The sequence below is a fragment of the Podarcis raffonei genome, chromosome 6, assembly GCF_027172205.1.
Source record: "Podarcis raffonei isolate rPodRaf1 chromosome 6, rPodRaf1.pri, whole genome shotgun sequence".
Lineage (NCBI taxonomy): Eukaryota > Metazoa > Chordata > Lepidosauria > Squamata > Lacertidae > Podarcis > Podarcis raffonei.
In genome coordinates, this window is record NC_070607.1 from 81590893 (window position 1) to 81613143 (window position 22251).

At 42.8% G+C, this 22251-nt stretch overlaps 1 protein-coding gene across 1 annotated transcript; it reads right to left on the bottom strand.

Annotated features, from left to right (window-relative positions):
* Window positions 1-11758: 11758 nt before the first annotated feature.
* DPM1 (dolichyl-phosphate mannosyltransferase subunit 1, catalytic) lies at window positions 11759-22157 on the bottom strand. Its single transcript, XM_053394261.1, has 9 exons — window positions 22035-22157; window positions 19889-19988; window positions 18594-18627; window positions 17984-18060; window positions 17838-17863; window positions 16499-16594; window positions 15747-15815; window positions 15434-15548; window positions 11759-12106 (listed from the first exon to the last, which is right to left on the bottom strand). The coding sequence occupies exons 1-9, from the start codon at window positions 22136-22138 to the stop codon at window positions 12002-12004; spliced, it is 726 nt and encodes a 241-aa protein (XP_053250236.1). The 5' UTR covers window positions 22139-22157; the 3' UTR covers window positions 11759-12001.
* Between the last annotated feature and the right edge of the window lie 94 nt (window positions 22158-22251).

The window sequence follows — 22251 nt, forward strand, 5'->3', positions numbered from 1 at the left end:
TCAGAGTAAAACAGCCCAAACTAGCGTTTCCTTTTGAGTTCTTCCCTGACTGCAAAATGTTCCTTGTTTACTTCAATGGAGAATGCAGCTCAGTGCCTTTTTATTCTGTTCTACATAGATGTCCCTTGACTAAAATGAATTGAAATGAATAGATGTCCCTTGACTGAAATGAAATGTGCATATGCTGTTCCTGCATGTGCAGGAAGAGCATATGCACATCAAAGCAAACACAAGAGTCTGAGTTAGGGTCACTTGCCCAGGAAGACTTTCTGCTGTAATTGGCTGAAGCAGACAGCTGAATTGAGGCCTAAATCTAATACACTCTCCATTTCATCACCAAAGCTTCTGTTAGATACGTATCCCAATTCAAATACAGTAGTACCTTGGGTTACATATGCTTCAGGTTACATACGTTTCAGGTTACAGACTCCGCTAACCCAGAAATAGTACCTCGGGTTAAGAACTTTGCTTCAGGATGAGAACAGAAATTGTGCTCCGGCGGCATGGCAGCAGCTGGAGGCCCCATTAGCTAAAGTGGTGCTTCAGGTTAAGAACAGTTTCAGGTTAAGAACGGACCTCCAGAACGAATTAAGTACTTAACCCGAGGTACCACTGTATGTGTAAGAGTTCTGTGGCACTTTAAAGACGTAACAAATTTTATTATGGTATACGCTTGTGTGGGCTAGAGTTAAGTTCATCAGGTGCATGGAGTATCCTAAGTTGGCAAGTGTACATACACATGGTTGCATATCCTCCATCATTTTTCTGATGATAATAGGCATATCATTTATATTTTATTTTATTTCATTTCATTTCTACCCTGCCCACCTGACTGGGTTGCCCCAGACCAGGCATAGGCAAACTCGGCCCACCAGAAGTTTTGGGACTACAACTCCCATGATCCTTAGCTAACAGGACCAATGGTCAGGGATGATGGGAATTGTAGTCCCAAAACATCTGGAGGGCCGAGTTTGCCTATACCTGTCCAGACACTCTGGGCAGCTTCCAACATATATAAAAACATAATAAAACATTAAACATTTTTATAAAAACCTTCCCTATACAGGGATGCCTTCAGCTGTCTTCCAAAGGTTGAGTAGTTACTTTTCTCCATGACTCAGGGATTGCATAACTCAATATCCCCACATTTTTTTGATGAAAATAGGGACATCTTAAGGAAAAGTGGGACATTCTGGGATCAAATCAGAAACTGGGATGGCTTCTGTAAATCCGGGACTGTCCCTGGAAAATAGGGACACTTGGAGGGTCTGTGGTTGTGGGGAATGCGAAGCACCATAGCTCAGTAGAAGAGTATCTGCCTTGGATGCATGAGGTTCCAGGTTAAATTCCCTGCTGCTTCAAGTAGGGCTATGAATGTCCCATGTCTGAAATATTGGAGAATGCTGCCAGTCAGTTTAGACAATATTGAGCTAAATGAATCCTGCTCAGTGTAAGACAATTTCCTGTGTCCCTAATTATAAGCAGCGAGGTTAGAGAGGGAAATCAAATGCAAACAGCAGCGAACTGATAATTATCTTAAACGTATGCAAAATAATGACAGAGATAATTCACAAAGCGGTGTTGATAACAGAAACATCCTGGCATCCTTAAGCCTTTTGAAACTTGTAATGGGAAAAGAAATGTCAGGCGTCAGGTGATAGATTTGAACTTCTTGATATGTTGTCTTTTCACTCTGGAGTCTCCCTTTGAAGTTCCTATGTTCAAGAATGGCCACATTAAGGTTGGCGACAGAGTGTTTGAGGGCACTGAAATATTCTCTAAATATTGCCCTTTCTGAGATCAGAGTTGTGTCAATTTATGTTCACAGGTGTAAAATTACTATTATAATAATAGTTGTATTATTGTAAATAATAATGATGATGTATCATTACGATTATTATTATGACAGCCAACTCCCGCCTTATGTGGGGGGTTCATTTCAGGCCATTGCGCACTTGTGTGAAATCGCCTACGATCAGAACACCCACTGAAAAAGCCTGCAAGCACCGGTTTGACTTCACCCACCAGATGCGTATTCTTGAAACAGACAGATGCCAGCTACTTCAAGATTAAGTACATCTGAAGGCTGAAGCCTTATCCTTGCCAGGGAATCGTTTGCCTGCGTCCCCAGGGCCGAAGAGAGAGCAAAAAAGCACCAGGAAAGATTCTTCTTTGGAGAAAAAAGTTTTATTGAAATCTGTGCACAGAGGTGGCCAGTGGGATCATTCCCAAAAGACTGGCCCATAGATACAAATAAACAAGCATCTTTATACCTGAGAGTCTGCCCATCTCTTCCCACCTCTTCAAATTCTCCAATCAGCTAGCAAGGTTAAGCTTATTTCCTTATATGGCATATGGCTACTCGGCTAGCTAAGCCCCCCTCCTTCCCTTGTTTGTGTGTTCCTCTCTTGCGTTACTGCAGCAAAGAGCATGTGCAGAGAGTAGTTCCTGGTTTGCAGAACTCAAGTAATTGCAGAGAGGAAGTAGCTCCCAGCTTGCAAAGCTAAAGCAATTGCGGTTTTGTTAGCTGCTTAACCACAACTGCAGAAGTTAGCTTAGGTGCAGATAGTATTGAGATTAACCCTTTCAATTCCCTCCTCTTCTTTTGGACAACCTATCTCCTAGGTTCGTCCTGGTCTCTTGGGTTTATAATCCTGGGGGAGAACAATAAGGGCCATGATATTTTTATTTTTTTTGCATCACACCTTGTAAGCATTGCACCAAGCAGGGTATACAGAGGCAAAGAAGCAAAAGGATTAATAGCGGCCTTGCTAATAATACCACAATATGCCTGAGCCAACTGCCATGAGGCAGCCAGAAATATAACCAACCCCATAGATCACCTCCTGTAGTTTTCAGCGGGTTCCTGGCTATCATTGTTTCCATGTGATCAATGGTGGCTGAAATGCTGACATTATTATCTGGGACATATCTATTTTATTGCTGAAGGGCCCACTGATACTCGTGCTCTATCAGCTGCCTTGCTTCTTGGGAGGTTGTGTCCCACCTCTCTGAGGAGGAGCCTATTATCTTAACCAATTTTCCCACCTGTCCTTGTGGATGCTTAATACTCTCATGATTTCTTCCCAACACACTGTATCCGAAAGGGGCTTCTCCCTCTACATATATTAACATATACCCACAGGAATATATATATCCACCCTTGCAGAGGCCTGACACACGGCTGGCCCCAATATCAAAAGTCCTGGCGGTGCCTTAAAATTTGCTGGGAAAAAAGTCTCTACGTTGGGGACGCTGCCCGCGGGCGTCCCTCCCATCCACTTGTCCAGCCGTCTGGCGCTCTTCTGGAGATGGTTAGCTTCAGAGGATCATCAGGATTTGGTGTAACTGTCCAATCTAAAATAGCCTTCTTCACTTAAGTGTGGTGGACCCAAGGGGTGAGGTCAGGAACTTTAACAGCAGTGGGCCTGGGTCCACCTGTTAAAAAAAAGAGAAAATCTCGGGAGAATTACTGCACATAATTATCAAACTGCACATTTTGACTAGCATGGGGGGTTATTGCAAAACTGAGTGGACAAAGGCTGGTCCATTGTCAGATCCTATTGACCTAGGTAGTCCATAGCGGGGAATGATCTTCTATAACAGGCACCTGGTTACCTCGGACGCCCCCTCAGTTCTGGTAGGCCAGGCTTCAACCCATCCTGTATACGTGCAGACCACCACAAGCAGGTAGCGGTATAGTCCACAGCGGGGCAATTCAGTGAAATCCACAACAAGGTCTTCCATGGGTGCAGTTCCACTATGCTGAATCCCCGGGGGAGCCAAGGGTCCGGTTCTGGGATTATTCTTTTGACATAGCGGGCACTTCCTGGAAATCTGGGCTGCCAGTTGATAAAGGTGGGCTATGTAGAAGCACTGCTTCAGCTGTCTGGTTGTGGCATCTGGTCCCATGTGGGTGGACTCATGGTATCTCTGAGTAATCTGCCGAGAAAGGGACTCTGGAATCCATATTCTGTCATCATGAATAAGGTACCATCCTTCTTTGGACATGGTCAGCCCCTGGGCATCTGCAGTGTCCCTCTCCTTTTGGTGTATATTGGCTTATCAGCGGTGTTCAAGATCCTTCCAGGGACCAGTGCTCCAATAACTGACGCGGGAGCTGGTTCCCGGGCTGCTTCCTTGGCCACCCTGTCTGCTAGTCGGTTTCCTCTGGCCACTTCTCCTAGTCCAGTTTTGTGTCCATAACAATGGATAACTGCCACTGCCTTGGGCTCCCATACAGCATCCAGAAGGTTCAATAAGGCTTGTGGGTGGGCCACCTGGTTTCCTCTGGAGGTAAGCAAACCTCTTTCCTTCCATAAGGCTCCATGGGCATGTAAAGTCAGAAAGGCATACTTAGAGTATAAATGTTTATCTTCTGTCCCTTTGCTAGGGTCAGGGCTCTGGTGAGCGCTGTTATTTATGCCAGCCGGGCCGACGTTCCAGGCGGGAGTGGCTGCGCTTCAATCACTTGGTCTTCCAAGGCTACCACTGCATAGCCTGCTTTTCGCTGCCCAGCCTCTACAAAGCTGCTTCCATCCACAAACCATGAAGGCCAATGGGGGTTTGCCTCCTCTTTGAGGTCAGGCCTGCTAAACTTCAAACGCGGATGCAGCAGTAACATCTGGCACTTTCTCATCTTCGCTTGGGAGAGAAAATAGGTACCCTTCATGTCAAGCAGAGCTGGGACTGCATGCGGGGTCACACAAACAGTGTCTTGGCCAAAAATAAATTTGTCTGCTTTGTTCAGTAGGGTGGCTACTGCCACAACTGCTCTCATGCACGGCGGTAAGCCTTGTTCTGTAGGCGTCAGGCACTCAGATAGGTATGCCACTGGCTGTTGCCAGCTTCCCAATTTTGGCACAAAACCCCTTTCGCTGTCCCTTGGTCCTCATCCACGAATAGAGTAAAGGGTTTCTCAGGGTTTGGGATGCCAAGCGCTGGGGCTTGCTGTAGTGCCCTCTTCAAATCCACGAAGGCTTGCTGTTGTTCTGTGCCTCAAACAAAGGGGTCTCTCTCAGTTCCTCTGGTTGACTCATGTAGAGGCTTGGCAATGATGCTGTAACTAAATATCCATATCCCACAAAATCCTGCAGACCCCAGAAAGCCACGGAGTTCTTTGGTTCTGGTATCAGGATAATAGCCTGCTTCCTTTCTTCACTGGTAACAAAGGGGTCTTCCACTGTGATTGGCATTGCCTCAAGATCCTATGTTGGAGCAGTCGCTCTAGATGCACCTACACTCCTTCAGCCGCCCTTCGTGGGATGGGATACTTATTTACTGCAACAGGATTGACAAATGGCTTGGGCTTCACGATTATTGGTGGGACATTCTTTGCCATTCCTGGGGGGTTGCCTTCAGCCCATACCGTGGGGTTCACTTGTTCCAGAATACTGGCGGGGATGGGTCCCTCCTCTTCTTTTACCATCATGAGGCGCCAGTACTCCCTCAGGGGTGCCTCCACAACCAGTTCCCCAAGTGACATAGTGGACAATGTGGCTTCTCCCGATGGCTTAAAGGTAATTTGGGCTTGCAACTTTACCAACAAATCTCTTCCTAATAATAGAATAGGGCATTCTCTCTTCCAGTGCCCTTCCTGTCGGCAGATGGCGCACTGATTCCTCCCCAGACGGCTTCGCCCTCCTCCCCGGGCACTTCCTCTTTCCTGAGGGGTGGGGGTGGCTGCCTGTAATGCCATCAACTTCCTTGTTTGATACTTCTCCTTTTTTCTCTGGGCTTCCTCATCTCTCTGATTGCAAGTGGTTTGAGCTATTTCCAACATCTATTCCAGCCCATGGCCGATGAACCCCTCAGGCTTCTGGATTTTTTCTTTTGGCGAATATCGGACGCTGCCTGAGCTACAAAGGCAGCCTTTATGGCAATATCATCTGGGTTCTCCTCAAAGGTAGGGTTCTAATTTCTCCAATTGCACACATCAGCACTTGAAAAAGGCACATGTTGGACTGTATAAGTGCAAGGTGGTGCTTCCCCACCCTGTCCTGGGGGGCCTGGTGGGTCATACGCTCTGCGTAGAGGCATCATTGCAGTCCCACCCTTTTTCTGTGCCTTATGGGACTTATGGAGGGACGCCCTGGTTGCTGCTTCTATCCATTTCTTCTGCCCTTTCTTCCCTTGTGTTGGGAACATCCTGCTGCTGCCAACAAATGGGAACTAACATCCACTTCTTTCGCATAGGGTTGTACATACTGTTGCAATCTCAATTGTCTGATACTGTGTCCACATTTTTCCTTTCTTTGCTAACTCAATTAGTCCCTTCATAAACTCCTCATCATCCTCTTCCTCTTTGCTCTCTAATTCATCAACCTTGGAGGGTTCAGGCTGAGGGCCGGCTCCTCCCTGGTCCTGGGGCCCTGGGCCTGGGGGATTCGCTAGAGGGGCAGCTGGTGGAGCATAGGGTGGCGGCGGTTTAATGACTTCCCCCTCTTCTCCTTCTTCTCCTTCCGGCTCTGATATCACCGGGGGCTTTTCTGACTTCCCTGCCGGTTGGACTGCACAAATTGTATTTTGTGGGGCGTCGCCTCGGCAGGCTTTCAGCCACGGTGGATTCTTTTCTACATTGATTTTCCAGGTAGAAATATAAGGGATCTGGTCTGGGTGGACGTTCAAGATATTTTGATATTGTGGGTTGATTAGTTGCAAATTAAATCTGCCCTCCGAGGGCTAATTAGTTCCTTGGGTGGGCCAATCACCTCACATAATGTCCTCATCCTCTCTCTTCTCAATTTGAACCCAATCATCATGCTTCGTAGCTGCTTTCCAGTTGGTTAAAAAGCATTTCAGAGGACTACGTTAGCTTGCCCCAGACCCCATTTTTTTTCAGATACTCCGCTCCTAACCGGGCTTAAGATCCTTTCACACACCAACCACTACAGACTGTGACTTGGTGAACTCTCGTTGCCAAGAAATGCACAGCCCTGCAATCGCTCGGCCAAGGGGACGCTAAGCCCCGGCCCACACTTGACAATTCAGCCACTGGAGTATCTGACATGCAACATACAAAACACACCTCAATATAATTCCAACATGCAACACACAAAACACACCAAAATAATTCCAACATGCAACACACAAAACACACCAAAATAATTTTCCCTCTGTTTCCCCTTTCCCCAACCTTACTGGTGGCACTCTACTGCCACCTCTGTTTCCCCTTTTCCCTTTTCCCGTCCCTGTCTGGCGGGGCGGCACCTTATTGCCACGGCCAGTTCCTTTGTTCCTTTTCTGGCGGCACTCTACTGCTCACAGCCAGACCCTTTATCCCTTTTCTGGTGGCACTCTACTGCTCACAGCCAGGGGAAGCTGTCCAGGCTTCCTACCACGCCCTTTCCCTTAGGGCTTACCTGTTCCGCTGCGGACCCCTCCTTCGGCCGTCCTCTTTTCTCCCTCGACCAGGTGTCTCACTCCGGAGCGGTGTGGCCGGCTCCCCCCACGAACAGGCAGGGGTGCGCACTTGGAGCCGCGAACGCCGGTCCGGGGCTGTTCACCGAGGTCGGGCCTGGCCCTCCCCGGCCCCCTGGGGTGGGGCAACTTCCCGGCCAATGCACCAAAATGAAGGCTGAAGCCTTATCCTTGCCAGGGAATCGTTTGCCTGCGTCCCCAGGGCCGAAGAGAGAGCAAAAAAGCACCAGGAAAGATTCTTCTTTGGAGAAAAAAGTTTTATTGAAATCTGTGCACAGAGGTGGCCAGTGGGATCATTCCCAAAAGACTGGCCCATAGATACAAATAAACAAGCATCTTTATACCTGAGAGTCTGCCCATCTCTTCCCACCTCTTCAAATTCTCCAATCAGCTAGCAAGGTTAAGCTTATTTCCTTATATGGCATATGGCTACTCGGCTAGCTAAGCCCCCCTCCTTCCCTTGTTTGTGTGTTCCTCTCTTGCGTTACTGCAGCAAAGAGCATGTGCAGAGAGTAGTTCCTGGTTTGCAGAACTCAAGTAATTGCAGAGAGGAAGTAGCTCCCAGCTTGCAAAGCTAAAGCAATTGCGGTTTTGTTAGCTGCTTAACCACAACTGCAGAAGTTAGCTTAGGTGCAGATAGTATTGAGATTAACCCTTTCACATCTAGAGTCACACTTCGAAAAGTAGGCAAGAGGCCACATCTGCACTATATACTTAAAGCCATATCATACCTGTTTAAACAGTCATAGCTTTCCAAAAGGAATCCTGGGAGCCCTAGTTAGTTAAGGGCATTGAGAGTTGTTAGAAGACTTCTGTTCCACTCCGAGAACTACAATTCCCAGAGTCACAATGGAAGAGGGAATGATTCTTAAACCACTCTGGTTAGTCACCATCAGCTCAGACAATTAGTATGACACTATGGCGCTTAATCTTCTGGCCACAGGAAGGAAGGAAGGAAGGAAGGAAGGAAGGAAGGTAGGAAGGAAGGGAGAAAGGAAAGCTAGAGCTTATTTTAGTAAACACCAGCAATTATACATGAGCAAATAGGCATTCGTTTAAAAGGAATGCTTTCCATTCAAGTAGTACATTTCTGTTTCCAGTCACTTTGAAGGGACTTCTTACCCTTTGAAGGAATCAAAGATAATGCCAGCATGCAGACAACCGAGGACATAAATGGAATTTGTTAAAGGTAAGTTAGAGGACTGGCTTACTAACAAGAGGGTGCGAAGAGAATGGTGGTCTATGCTCCTATCGGAATGTGTGAGATCAGCTGCCTGAAACCATCTATTCCCCGACTCGAATCTTCCTCTGCATATTGGACATAACAGCAGGCTAACTTAAAGGGTTCTTGTGAAGAGAAGGTTGGTAATACCTGGCTTGAGTCCTGTGCATTCAAGGAATTACTGCTGGGATAGCTGTGTCACTAGAGCAAGAGACTTTTAATCTCAGAGTTGTGGGTTTGAGCCCCACATTGGGCAAAAGACTCCTGGATTGCAGAGGGCTGGACTGATGACCCCTGTAGTCCCTTTCAATTCTATGATACTAAATTTAGTTTTCCAAGCATATTTGGCCTTACATTCTTTTTTTTAGGTGCCATGTTAAGCCCAATGAACTCAAGTTCTGATCAAGCCCTGACTAGGTTCAAAGTAAACTAAAGTCAACCTTTTTCATCTTAGCTTCCTAAACATGAATTCAGATATGTACTATAGCCAGGGCACTATCTTAAAGGTGAGGGAGCTGGATCACATACTGTCATTATAATGAGACATGGCTGGGGGAACGAGGTTCTAAGGCTTATAGTTAAAAAATGGTTCAACTCTTAAAACTTGGCAGTGTAATAAAAGCAAGCTTGGTGGACGGCCCATGCCAAATTTGGGGTAGAAAGGATATTACTTGTTTTAAGCAAGCTAAACATTTGGTGAGACTGGCATACTGATAGATGCTGTGCATTTTTCTTCCATAGACTTTGCTGAGGTATTTTTTTCTGGAAATATTTCTCCATTTGCATTGTGCCTTTTGGGAAATAGTTTGTTGTGTTAGGTCAAGGAGAACATATTTAGTGTGTGCTTTTCCCTATTATTAGCGTAACGTATCTGTACTCTTTGGAGTAAGCTTAGGCCCGCCCTGTGGAACTCCCTCCCACCAGATGTCAAGGAAATAAACAACTATCTGACTTTTAGAAGACACCTGAAGGCAGCCCTGTTTAGGGAATTATTTAATTTTTGATGTTTTATCTTGTTTTTAATATTCTGTTGGGAGTCGCCCAGAGTGTCTGGGAAAACCTAGCCAGATGGGCTGGGTGTAAATAATAAAAAAATATGATGATGATGATGGCTTCATAGCTCCCTGATTAACAATTTAAACTGCATTGTATTGTTGAAAAAAGAGGAATAAAACTTGGCAGATATTAATATTCAATTAACCAAAAATGGTATTTCTTGCTGTGTACTTGTAAAATGGGGTGGTAGATTCAATGGTATTGGCTACATGTGCCTATTCCATTGAACAGACAAGTCTTAAGATGTAGGTCCCATAACACTACTGTTTTTTTTATTTGGTGGATTTATGTCCTGCTTTTGGCCTGGAGTCTGAAAAACAACCAACCAACATTTATAAAGCACAACAGATGCACCAGGAAATACATAGTCTTGCAACAGCAAGCTTCCTTTTCTCTCGCATTCACCACTACACACAAACATAACAGATTGGGTTGTAGTTTTATCCCCGCTCCCCCAATGCAATCACAATTTGGGAGTACCTGTAGGCCTGCTATATTTTCCAGAAGAGAACCTAACCATTCATGGATAGATAATTTGCAATTCTATATAGCCTGAACTCTGGAGCTTGATTTCCATATTCCTTTCATGTATACTATGAATTACAAATAACCAAACTCTCTAGAAGAGCAGAGGTATACTGCACAAAAAATTACTGCCGGGGATCAGAGTGTACTTTTTGTTTTGTTTTTCCACGAACAGTTCATATTAGGATTCTATTAATGTTAGCAGTAATCTAAATATGGAGAAGTGTACAGCCAGGAAGACATTACTGCACTAGCTTTATTCAGAGAAGTATGCACTGTTGTATTTAGCTGCAAAAAATCTTATGTAGGTGCACCCATGAAAAATAGGCCACACTGTACATGTGTCCATATCCAAGTGCTTCTGGGGTTTTTTGCCTATCTCGTCCCAAACGAACATTATTTGTTTAAAAATCCTGCCTTGCTTTTGCATAGAAATGCTCAAGGAAGCTAAAGTCCAGCCATAATTCCTAGCGAGGGGTAGTAATTTTCCAAAGCAGTGCAATTATGAATTACATAATGTGGTTCAGGCCCTACCTAAAGGTCCAAATCAAAAGTTTAGCGCCAGGAGCGTGTTTTTTTGACCTCTAGCAGTTATGCCATAGGGCATTTTGTGTTGCTTAATATCCATATGAAGCTGTTGAGAATAGTTATTAAGAGATTTGTGGTCAGGTGCCATCAATATGCTGATAAAATAAACGCAGCTCTATTTCTCCACAACATCTGAATCACAGGAGGCTGTGCAGGCCCTGGACCAGGGGATGCTGGGAAATTAACTAGGCTTGAATCCTGGCAAAATGAAGGTTTTAGGGGTAAGTGGTTCTTGTGTCTGAGAAACTGGCTGATTTCCCATGCTGGATGGGGCAGCACCTCCTCTGAAGGAGCCCCCACAGCCTGGGGACTTGCATGGGGGTTTTCGCTTGGGAACCACACTGCAAGGGATGTTGTCAGCCCCATGTTCAGTGCTTGGGGAAACTAGAGCTGACAAAGTGGTTGTTTGTCGCCTCCCGTCCATTGACAAGGACAGGAGAAACAAGGCTGAAGTTTGCAAGTGTGACTGTTTTGCTTTGCTGCAGTTGCTTGCAAAATGTAGTTTTGTTTCTCCCCTCTGTGCCATATGATGGGGGAAGAAGCAAGGCTGCTTAGCGCTGGGTTGGGTCCATGAGAGGCAGAACCACACCCAGCACTAAATAGGACCTGCCTTCCTCACATCAGCTCATCATCAGGGGTGTGATCCTGCTTGGTCCAAATGCACTTAATTTAAATACATGGAGGGGCAGACTGAATGGTATTTTCTGTTGCTCTGACTTATGCACATGGAGAGGGGCAAATGCACTTGATCCACCTTCAGCTTCCCTGGGATGCAACGTGCAAATGTAGTCTACATGCATAAAATCTAACATACATAGGCCCATTCCACCCCCCCAGCGGACATGTGAATCTTTAAACAATGAATATCATGTTAAAGAAGGATGCAAATAGCTTACTCCATTCAGAGCAGGTGGTCTCATCCCACACATACCCAAAATTTAAACACAATTTAAATGGAATGGGTTTATTTTTGAATAGTAAACATTACACAGTGATCATTATTCACATTTAATAAATAATGCCGCCCGAATTATATGCACTGTATTGTTTTTCTTCAAATCAGAAATTAGCAATGATTTTCTATATATAGCCACAAGAAAACTTAGCAAGATTCCACTATCCCATATAAAAATAATTTCTTCAGTCCAATGCAAAGGTATATGGAATGCTAGGAAGATTCTCTTTAATAAATTATGTAGTTGCAAACAAAGTCAACAGTCCCTTTACAAAAGAAACTATTTCATTGCCTCCTAGTTTAGATTCGCCATAGACTCTGTCCACAAATGATATAGGTACCTATTAAAAAAACAAAACACAAAATTATTTTAGTTTTAACATAACAAGTTCAAGAAGTAATAGAAAGAAAAAAGGGCCACTTCAGCTCCATCTAGCATCATGTCCAGAATAAAATCTGCTTTGGTGAGAAGGTATGAAATGATGGCACCTATGTTATCATAGCCATTTTCACTCTCAAAACCTAGTTCTAATCCAAAGCATCTCAGCTACCATCTCCTGTAAAAGCATGTTCCTAGTGTGCATGACTGGATCTTGCATGTGGTGGCAGAAGCTCCAATGGCTCAGAAGAATAGTTAAGGCTCTCCTTTCTCTTTGTGGTTAACATGGTCTTTCAAGCAGTGGCTGAAAACTTTTCTGTTCACTCAGGTTTTTGACAGCATTTTAATCTGACGATTTTCTGCAGCAAAATGTCCTGCTATGTTATTCTGTCTGTTATGTTGTTTTAATGATTTAAATTGTTTTGTTGTATGTTTGTTTTTTTAAAGAAACATTTGTGTTGGACCCCAGGGTGGAGTACAAGAAAACAGCATAAACACTAGATTAGAACAATAACATCAGCAATTACAGGAGACATAAAAAGTAATTACAGCAGGCATAAAAAATTACTTCTCTGGCTTACACTCCACCCACAAACACCTGGTGAAAAGAAGACTTGAGAACAAAAAGACATCAATGAGGGATACACCCCCAAAGGGAGGGAGTTACACAGATCTGGTGGTACTGCAGAGGGGGTCCTATCTCGCATCACCACCCAATAAGCCGTATTTGCAGATGTCAATGCCTGGATGAGCAGATATAGGGAGAGGTCCTCTTTCAGCTTTGTAAGTTAAAGTCAAGGTCTTGAATTGGGCATAGCTGCAAACAGCCTGGCAAAAATATTATTAAAACTCTGTTCAAAAGGCAGGGTATAAATCTTTTAAACAAAGGGAAAAGCTGAGACAAAATCCTGTTTGGCTTTCTTTTCAGCATCCCCATCTATGTGGTGGTGGGTTTTCCATATTGCAGCAGAATTCATCACCATCTCAACAGTAGTTAAAATAGTGTTATAACTGCAATTAGTGTTATACTTCCAAGGGATACATACTTGGGCTACAATCCTACACACACACTAGCCTCAGACAACAATTGCTCTTGTAGCACCTTAAAAACTAGCACACTTTATTCTAGCATGATGCATGAAGTGTAATTCTCAGTTGCCGGTATATACGGTTGTAAATAGTGGGATAAGGGGGAAACAAAATGCAAAAAGTACAAATACCGGCAATTCAATTGAGAGCTAATATATGCACAATAAGTAGAGTGACCCTTTACAAAAGCAGTGACAGGTGTTATCTGGAAGTAGCATAATACTTCCACTGAATGCAGGAAATATTCAATGATAAACGTGCATAGGATCGCACTGTTAGGGGAATTAGCACAGTCCTATGAACAGAATACTAGACTTGATCTGGAGATGCATGTGAATTCATATAGCCCTGAGAAAGTTACTACCTCTCATCCTGAGCGCCTTATCTGTAATTTGGGAACAATACTAACCTACCTCACAGAGTTGCTGTGAGAACAAGAGAGGCAAATGTGACTGTATATACCTTCTAAGTGTTAAATAAGATTACCAGTAAGCCTAACATGCATTTTATTTTTGTAGCAAACATATTGAAGTGCTGCTCCTTTAATAACTATATTGCACAAGGTTCTAATTCAGTAGCTATTCATTTAAATATAGTAAACACTGATTTGCAGTGCTTTAGAATGCCAGCTATTTTCACTATACTGAAGCAGGAACTTTAACATTCCAGTGTGTAAGACTATATGTTAAATAATACCCAAGGGCCCAAAGTCAGACGGTGGAATCCACAGAAAGTCTGGCTAGGTACTCTCAGTTGGCATACTGAACCAGAAATCAGCTGGCAGGCAGAAATGGAAAAAACCACGCTTCCCACACACATGCCGCTCTGCCAAACATGAGTTGTTGCATCTCTAGGCAATAGTTTCTTCTGCCAATGGAGAGCCAAAGGCAGAGGCTTGTCTAGTACATTTTCAGTTGCTTCACCGACAACAAGGGCACAGTCTTGAGACAGAATTGCTAAAGAATCTGGGACTCCTACTGGAGGCTCTTGCCAGTGCAGGAAAAAGCAGCTTGGAATGTAGTGGAATGAGACAGTCTAGAACGCTTATGCTAAAAAATAATCTCATAAAACATGTTTATTTTCTTAGCAGTCTTGTGCCTGTTTGGGAATCCTAAGAAACCAAAAAAGAAGTACAATTTTGAAATCTGTGATTAAAATCAGTGCAGTTCTGAAAGGTTCAGTCCACTATCTTGATTCAAAATGGTATCTAAGCATAGATAAAAACCTGCTCCTTGATGTCAGGAACCATCATGCAAAATTTGGTTACATAGGACGAGATTCAACTGCCCTGTTCTGCTACTGGAAGCCAGTGCAATGGGGTTCCCCTATTCCCTCTCGTACCCCACGCCTCCCCCAAATCCATTCTGAAGGATTGGGAGAATGTCCAGAACAACACATTGGGAGCCAAGGGGAGATCATTCCATAGGGCAAAGCAGAAATGGAAGGAATGATTTCCTTAGCACTACAACTGAATTTCGCCTGGTATCTTAAGAGATGTCCAAATGCATAGTGAACAAACAACTTTCCAAAATACAGAGCAGAATCCACAACAAAGGCAGGCCACCATGTTTGTGTGAGGGTGCCAAGAAGAGATTTTCATCTGCAAAAGAAGCACCCACACCTGCTGTTGTTTAAAGCTTGTTAGAATAAGTAATGACTGTTGAAGTTAGGTACATATTAGGTAGACATTTGTTAATTAGGGCTTTCCAGTGTACTATGGCATAGATAGGGATTAACTTTTATCCCTAATTCATTAATAGCAATTAAGTTGACAGTCCAAGTCTAAATAGTTGCTGGAAGGTTGGAGAGAACTAACTCGTAGTTGCATAGTTTCTGTATAACTGATCTGAATTAGGGGTTATGACTGGAGATCATTGGATTATTGGCTCAATTCAATACATTTTTGTGAACACATGGAACTCAAGCGGGTACCTGTCTCAGTACAGGATGTTAAACAAATTAAATATTCACATTTTTAACAGCAATTACCACAAGCCTACATTTGTACGTTGCTGACTGCCAAGCTCCTCACAGCATTACATAATTTGTGTAATTTCTGTCACAATATTAGATTTAGTAGTTCTCAGGCTTATTACACCTCCTGGGCCATTTTGCAGCTGTTAGCCAATTATTATTCTATTATCCATCAGGTAAATTTATAATATTTAAAAAGTAGTGTTTGTGATTTAACATTATTTACCTCTCCAACAGAGAAACCCAGTTGTCTGGCCCGGACAATCATTTCCATCTGGAAAACATATCCTTTCGAGACGCATTTCTCCATCAGTTTTTGTAAAACATCTTTTCTATATAACCTACAGAGAACGTACATAAAATCAAACCCTCTTGAAATATTTCCGTTATACAAACACTCCACAACTGCAGTCTCTACTCCCAAAATTAAACAAGTTTTACCATTTCAATCCATGTCTGACGTTATTATCCATTTCAAATTGACCATTAATTTTATTGCTCATCTTTGAAAGCTGAATGCAACTTTGGAAGCAACACACCTGAAGCTGCCTGTTAAGTCGGATGCACCTGGCCGCAGTAGAACTTGAGTGAGGAAGTTGGCGCCACGGCTGCCAAGAAAGATAAGGAGTTTTGGTAAACATTCAGAATCCAATGTTAAAAAATCACAAACTGTTCTATAGATGGGATTTCACTATACAATGGTACTTCGGGTTACATATGCTTCAGGTTACATACGCTTCAGGTTACAGACTTCGCTAACCCAGAGATAGTGCTTCAGGTTAAGAACTTTGCTTCAGGATAAGAACAGAAATCGGGCTCCGGCGGCACGGCAGCCAAAGGAGGCCTCATTAGCTAAAGTGGTGCTTCAGGTTAAGAATGCACCTACGGAACGAATTAAGTACTTAACCCAAGGTACCACTGTAATAACATTGGCCTGATTCAATACAAATGCATAATTTGGAAGAGTTTGCTAATTCACATCAAGCCAAGAAAAGAAGCATGTAGAACAAAAAAGATTTATCTATCCCAGTTTGTAAATTGTTTATATATTGCCAAACACAACCAGGAGAATTACAAGAATAAAAGATAATCAAATCTCTGCCCACAGGTTTAGTATCTACAAAGTAGGACGAAAACAAAAAATGCTATTACCCTAGGATGAAGCAAGAATGAAAGACTAATCTGGAACAGTACAAAAGGAGGAAGAGGAGAGTTAATAACAGAACTCAGAATCATCCTGTGTGGCTTTTTCTATCACAGACCTTGAATGATGGAAGAAGTAGCTACCAACCTGATCAATTTTCGTTTCAAATCCCACCCATGCACACCTCCATTTCCTTTATATCGCGTTCCAGACACAATGTCAAAGTTACCTTCTTTCTGTGTTCTATGTAAACATTTGAGAGGAAGAGGGAAACACAATTACATTAACAAAAACCTATTAACTTCCAGTAATCTAGGTCCGATTTAATACAATAAATTCAGCTTAAGGAAGGCACCAAGTTGAGAAGGGGAGAAAAAGGGTCCATTTGTGACTGGCAGGTCTAGGCTGTAGTAAAAGGGAGTAATTTCAACTGGGAAACTAATCCCTTTTAATTCTTCCCATCTTACGTTTTTCCAGTTTGAGGACCAGACAAAAAGCAACAATAACAGAAGAATCAACATTTTAATAATTTTCTTTGTTCTACTATGCCTCCTCCAGTCCCTCACTGTTTTAAGCACACAAAACACTTGTTTCCATAAAAATAGTGGAGAAAAAGGGGTGGGGAGCAAGACTCAATAAATACTACATGAAATGTAATCATTTTCATTTTCTAAGCTATCACTATCAGTTTCTGCTTCTTCATATGTATCAAACGATGACAAGTTTGAGGTCAAGTCAAGAGGACAGAAAAGACAGAAACAGATCCGCCAATACGTCAACAAAAGGAAGTCCAGAAGCAAAGAAAACCCTGAATTCTCCCTTCTCTTGTGACAACGACAGTGCCCCCTAGAGGCAAAAACAATTCTTGCTCTTGCATTTGAGAGTTGTTCTCTAGGTGTACAGGAATCTGATACTGTTCATAGTTTTACATAAAAGTTTACCTGTTGCATAGTTTTTAGAAATCATTCTGGGGGAGTATGCTTATGAAAACATAGTCTTAAAAACTTTATTCACCATTCTGGAGGAAAGTATTTCATAACTCATTATTTTTCAGAAAAACTCAAAAGCATAGGCTTTCACATCTCCGTGCTGCTATCCTTGTGAAGTTTGGCAGGAATCTGACCTTGCTGCAAACTTTATCTAATTCTGGTCAAAAATTAAAGTTTAGACTCTTCTTTTCTTATTTCTTTCATTGTTCAACCTATTGCCCATTGCTAATGTACCAAATGTAAATGCAGACAGGACAAAGCATCTGTTTCACAGGAAGAAGGTTGCAGGTTCATTCCCCAATATCTCCAGGTAAGATTGGAAAGGATTTCTGCCTGAAACCCTAGAGAACTGCTGCCAGTCAGTGTAGATTATACTGAGCTAGTTGGAGAAATAGTTTGACTTAGTATAAGGCAGCTTCCTATGCACCTGGGCAATAAATGGCAAGGTCTGACTGAAATATTTAAAAAATACTAAAAATATTAAAAATACTACCCACCTGATGAACTCTGGAATGAATTTTGGCTGAAACACAAAAGAGAGATGTGGGAAAATGAAAATATACCCCAGCTCAATTCACGTTAAATAAAGAAAACTTTAAAAAGGCTAAAGAAATATATGCACAGATACAACAGAAACACTTACATGGTGTGAGAGGTCAGCATCCATAATAATAATGAAGTTTCCTGTGGCATGCTTCATTCCATGAATGTAAGCAGTCCCTGGTGTAAATGATACAAAGGCAAGATCTGTCACCCACATTCAGAATCATGTATGTGAGCTGTCAGCTACATGGCTGATTCAGTTTCTCTTTAAAGTCAACATATGGAATAAAAAAATGCCCTACATTTTTACTGAATGGCTGCTTGATCAATCTGCTATCCCACTCTAGCCTGTCCCGGGCAACAGTTAGTCACACATGCATGAATTTCAAGCGGGTACTACAACCCCAAAGTGTAGTGCATAAATGGGGATAAACAGTGTAATTTCATGGTTAGAGAAAATTGTGTAGGTTCAGCTTATTATTTAACTGGAGTTGTGATATGTTGGACGCTGTTGAAAACCAACAAATATGCCTTCCTACCCCCAGAAAGGTATATATACATATGTAAGTTTTTTCCAAGTTTCCAACACACACGCTAACCAACAGAGTTAAAGATATGATTAAACTCATGCTTTTTAAAATGGTAAACTGCCCTGGGAGTTCAAGGTCAGAATATAAAACTTGTAAATCCTCAAATTAATGAATACTTACCCAATCCAAGTTTCTTTGCTCTGGGTCTTAAAAGCTGTAAAATATCAGTGGAGGAAATGAGTAACCAATTAATTGCATTAAATGATCCATGATTGTAGGTTTTTTATTATTTCAGCTAAATATTAACATTAACACAGTTGCTCTTCTCTCAATTAGGGCTGCTACACTTCCATATTTACAGAGCAACCTGCCTTTAACATTTGGATTACACAGACATTAATTCAGATCAAAACAGTTACAGAATATAGAGCTGTAGACCAAGTTTAGAATGGTCTGCTGAAGATGGGAAATAGAGCCAAAGCTGGCTGAATCAGCTGTGCGTGGTGCTTTGTAGTCCTGACTTTGGGTCTTTGAAATCATTGCGATGTCAGGTGATTGACAGATGGTCAGCCCACCCACTTGTTGATTTCAGCCCAAAGAGCCAAAAAAGTCCCCCTCCCTTAGCGTAAAGTATGGCTCACCACCAAGCACTTCGAAATAAGGGAGGCTTGACTAGCAGGGTTAGAGCATACACCTGCCATACATCCATGCTCTCTTAGGCGCTCACATAAAAACTTCAGGGGCTTAGTGCAAGTAAGTTTGCTCATTATCAGAAATACATATTGCATTTTTTAAAAATCATGCATTTCCAATTTTTCTTAGCAACGCTTCATCAAGAGGTATTCAGCAGCATTTATAAAGGCCTTAAGACCTTTAAGGACTTAATTCTGCAAATATGAGTGGGCACAGTATCAAATGGATGAAAATGTATTGGATAATATCCAACTGAGTCGCAATCAGAGTAGAACCCATTGCAATTAATGGACAAGTAGAGTCCACTGATTTCAATGGATCTACTCAGACTACAACCAACATTGAATAGCACCCACTGTATATGCAGCTGAAGAAGCATTGCTAATACTGCACCTGGATCCCCTGATGCAGTGCTGAACATGACAAACTTTTCTGTGTGTGTCACAATGCAAAAATTATGGGGAAAGTGATATCTGGTAGATTTCTCACAGACAGCTATTAGAGCATCCTATGAGGTCAAGTGATGACAACTCTAAGAATTAGCACAACTTTATAAAGTGAAAATTAAAACTGCATCCAAATATGCTAATTCAGGAAATTTCAAACTACTCCCAATGTTGCTACCCATGTTATCAACCTGAATAAACTGGTTGATAAACAATTCAGTGTTAAGAAAACGAACAACCCATGCATTCAAATTTCATCCCTTAATGCTAATATTATTAAGCATCTTGTGTTGTAACAGCAAACAAGTCACGGCAAAAAATAAACATATGACTCACAATCTTATCAGATCCATAAATCTTTATCAACTGTTCGGCAACTTCCTGGGTCCCATCAGGACTTCCATCATCTATTACTATAATTTCGAAATCATTTCCACTAAAAAAATTGAGAATTACATTTTAAAGCCAGGTTCAAAAGTTAAAGTATATACAGTACAGTATTATGAAAGTGGGTAGGGGAACAGAGAGAAATACCCAATGCTTCCTCATCAAAAGTAAATGGTGTTATTAATTCTATTACAATGCACTCTCCTCTCAAAATGGAACTGAAATGCTTCATAGTGCCCTTGCTCCAAGTAAATACTGCAGAGTAACAGTAGGGTTTGCACTGTTGGCCAATGTTGGTTATTCATTTCATGGGTCACAGTTGCCTCAGGCATTTGCCTGATTCAGAAACTGAATGATTAGAATCCTAGAAGTGGAAGGGACCCCAAGGGTCATCTAGTTCAACCCCTGCAATGCAGAATCTCAACTAAAGCATCTATGATAGATGGCCATCCATCATCTGCTTAAAAACCTCCAAAGGAGGAGAGTCCATCACCTCCTAAGGGAAGCAGTTCTTAATGTCAAAAAGTTATTCCTGATGTTTAAACGGAATCTCATTTATTGTAACTTGAATCCATTGGTTCAAGTTCTAGCCCCCAGAGCAGGAGAAAACAAGCTTGCTCCATCTTCCATGGGACAGCCCTTTAGCTATTTCAAGATGGCTATTGTATCTCCTCTCAGCCTCTTCTTTGGGCTAAACATCCTCAGTTCCTTCAACTGTTCCTCATTAAGGATTGATTTCCAGACCCCTGATCATTTTGGTCACCCTCCTCTGCACATGTTTCAGCTTGTCAATAACCTTCTTAAATTGTGGTGACCAGAACTGGATACAGTACTGGCCTGACCAAGGCAGAATAGAGTGGTACTAATACTTTCCTTGACCTGGACGCTATACTTCTGTTGATGTAGCCTAGAACAGCATTAGCTTTTTGTGTGTGTTGCTGCATCACACTGTTGACTCGTGCTAAGCCTGTGGTCTACCAAGACCCCTAGATCCTTTCCACAAATACTACTGGCAAAGAGTAGTATTTCACAAATACTACTCCAGGTGTCCCATTCAAGAGATCTGGTCCTTAAAGCCAGCATTCCAAATAAGTAAGTTACTACTCCATAAATAAAGCTATCAGATTGGATTTTGGCTCTTGATCAACACGCAATAATGTGCTTACAGCTGGTGAAAAATCATGTTTCAGAAGTTGCTGGCAACCTACACACCGCTTGCTCCGTCTGTGAAAACAGGCTGAAAATTTTCACCATAGGCAAGAATCCAAAGACTGCTTAATGAAAACCTACAAAATCTACACTCTGACACTTACTCACTTACAGGTACACATAAACCGGTCTATAGATTGCCTTGAGACAGTGGTTTAGAAGGTGATTAATAAATTGATTTTCATAATAATATAGGAATGTCCCTGGAAAATCACCATCCATTTTACATGCAGATGGGGGGAAATAATGTTTAGGTTTCACTCCTATCCTAGACACACTTGCTTGGAAGGAAATCTCACTTGGATACGAAAGAAAGTTTGCTTCCAAGTAGACATGCATAGGCTTGTGCTGCCAGGCTTTAATCCTATGCACATGCTCCCCTAAGTGTGAAAACCCCATTGGACACAGTGAGGTTTACCTGCAAAGTCCTAGCTTTTCTAAAACAACAGACAAAAGTCATGTCTAAACATATTCTATGGGGGCGTAATGGGTCTGACGCATCCTTAAAAACCTAGTTATATGGTGGTGCCTGAAACAAACGAAGCAGATACAGTACATCTTTTACCCCTGGAAGTTAAGCAGACCCAACACCATCATGCTCTTACTTCGGGGTACATATACCACGGACTCACAACCCCCAACACCTTTAAAACGGCCTCGGGAGAAAAGCTTCTCCCCACGATATGGAGGATTCTAATTCGCAACGGCGACGATGGGAAACGGACCGGGGGTCTGGAAGATGGGGCTAGTTATTCCAGATTAACTAACGCGGAGTACAGGAACGGGGCAGATTTTTTTTTGGGGGGGGGGAGCTCGTTAGCGCTAGGGGCTTTTTTTGTATATAGTTAAGCCGCTGAAACGAAACAAGTCCCCTCCCCTCAGTCACCTCTGCTCGAAACTCCTCACCAGCAGCCACACAATGAGCGGCAGGTTCTCGCGCTCGTTGTAGGTGGGCAGCAGCACCGAGTACTTGTCCCGGGAGGCGGCCATGATGGTGGCGGCGGAGGAGGAGGCGGAGGCCTGGCAAGGGCCGAGCCGACGTCGCCTGCGTACCAACCGGCTGCCTCAGCACCGAAGAGCCGCGGAAGCGGAAGAGGCGAGGC

What these genes read in the sequence shown, in the direction of transcription:
- DPM1 (XM_053394261.1), bottom strand. Translation starts at nt 22,138, where the DNA reads ATGGCCGCCTCCCGGGACAAGTACTCGGTGCTGCTGCCCACCTACAAC. An exon ending in TTTATGGATCTGATAAGATT is followed by an intron (nt 18,628 to 19,888) that starts GTGAGTCATATG and finishes GATATTTTACAG; the next exon opens with CTTTTAAGACCCAGAGCAAA. An exon ending in GACTTAACAGGCAGCTTCAG is followed by an intron (nt 15,549 to 15,746) that starts GTGTGTTGCTTC and finishes CGTTCTCTGTAG; the next exon opens with GTTATATAGAAAAGATGTTT.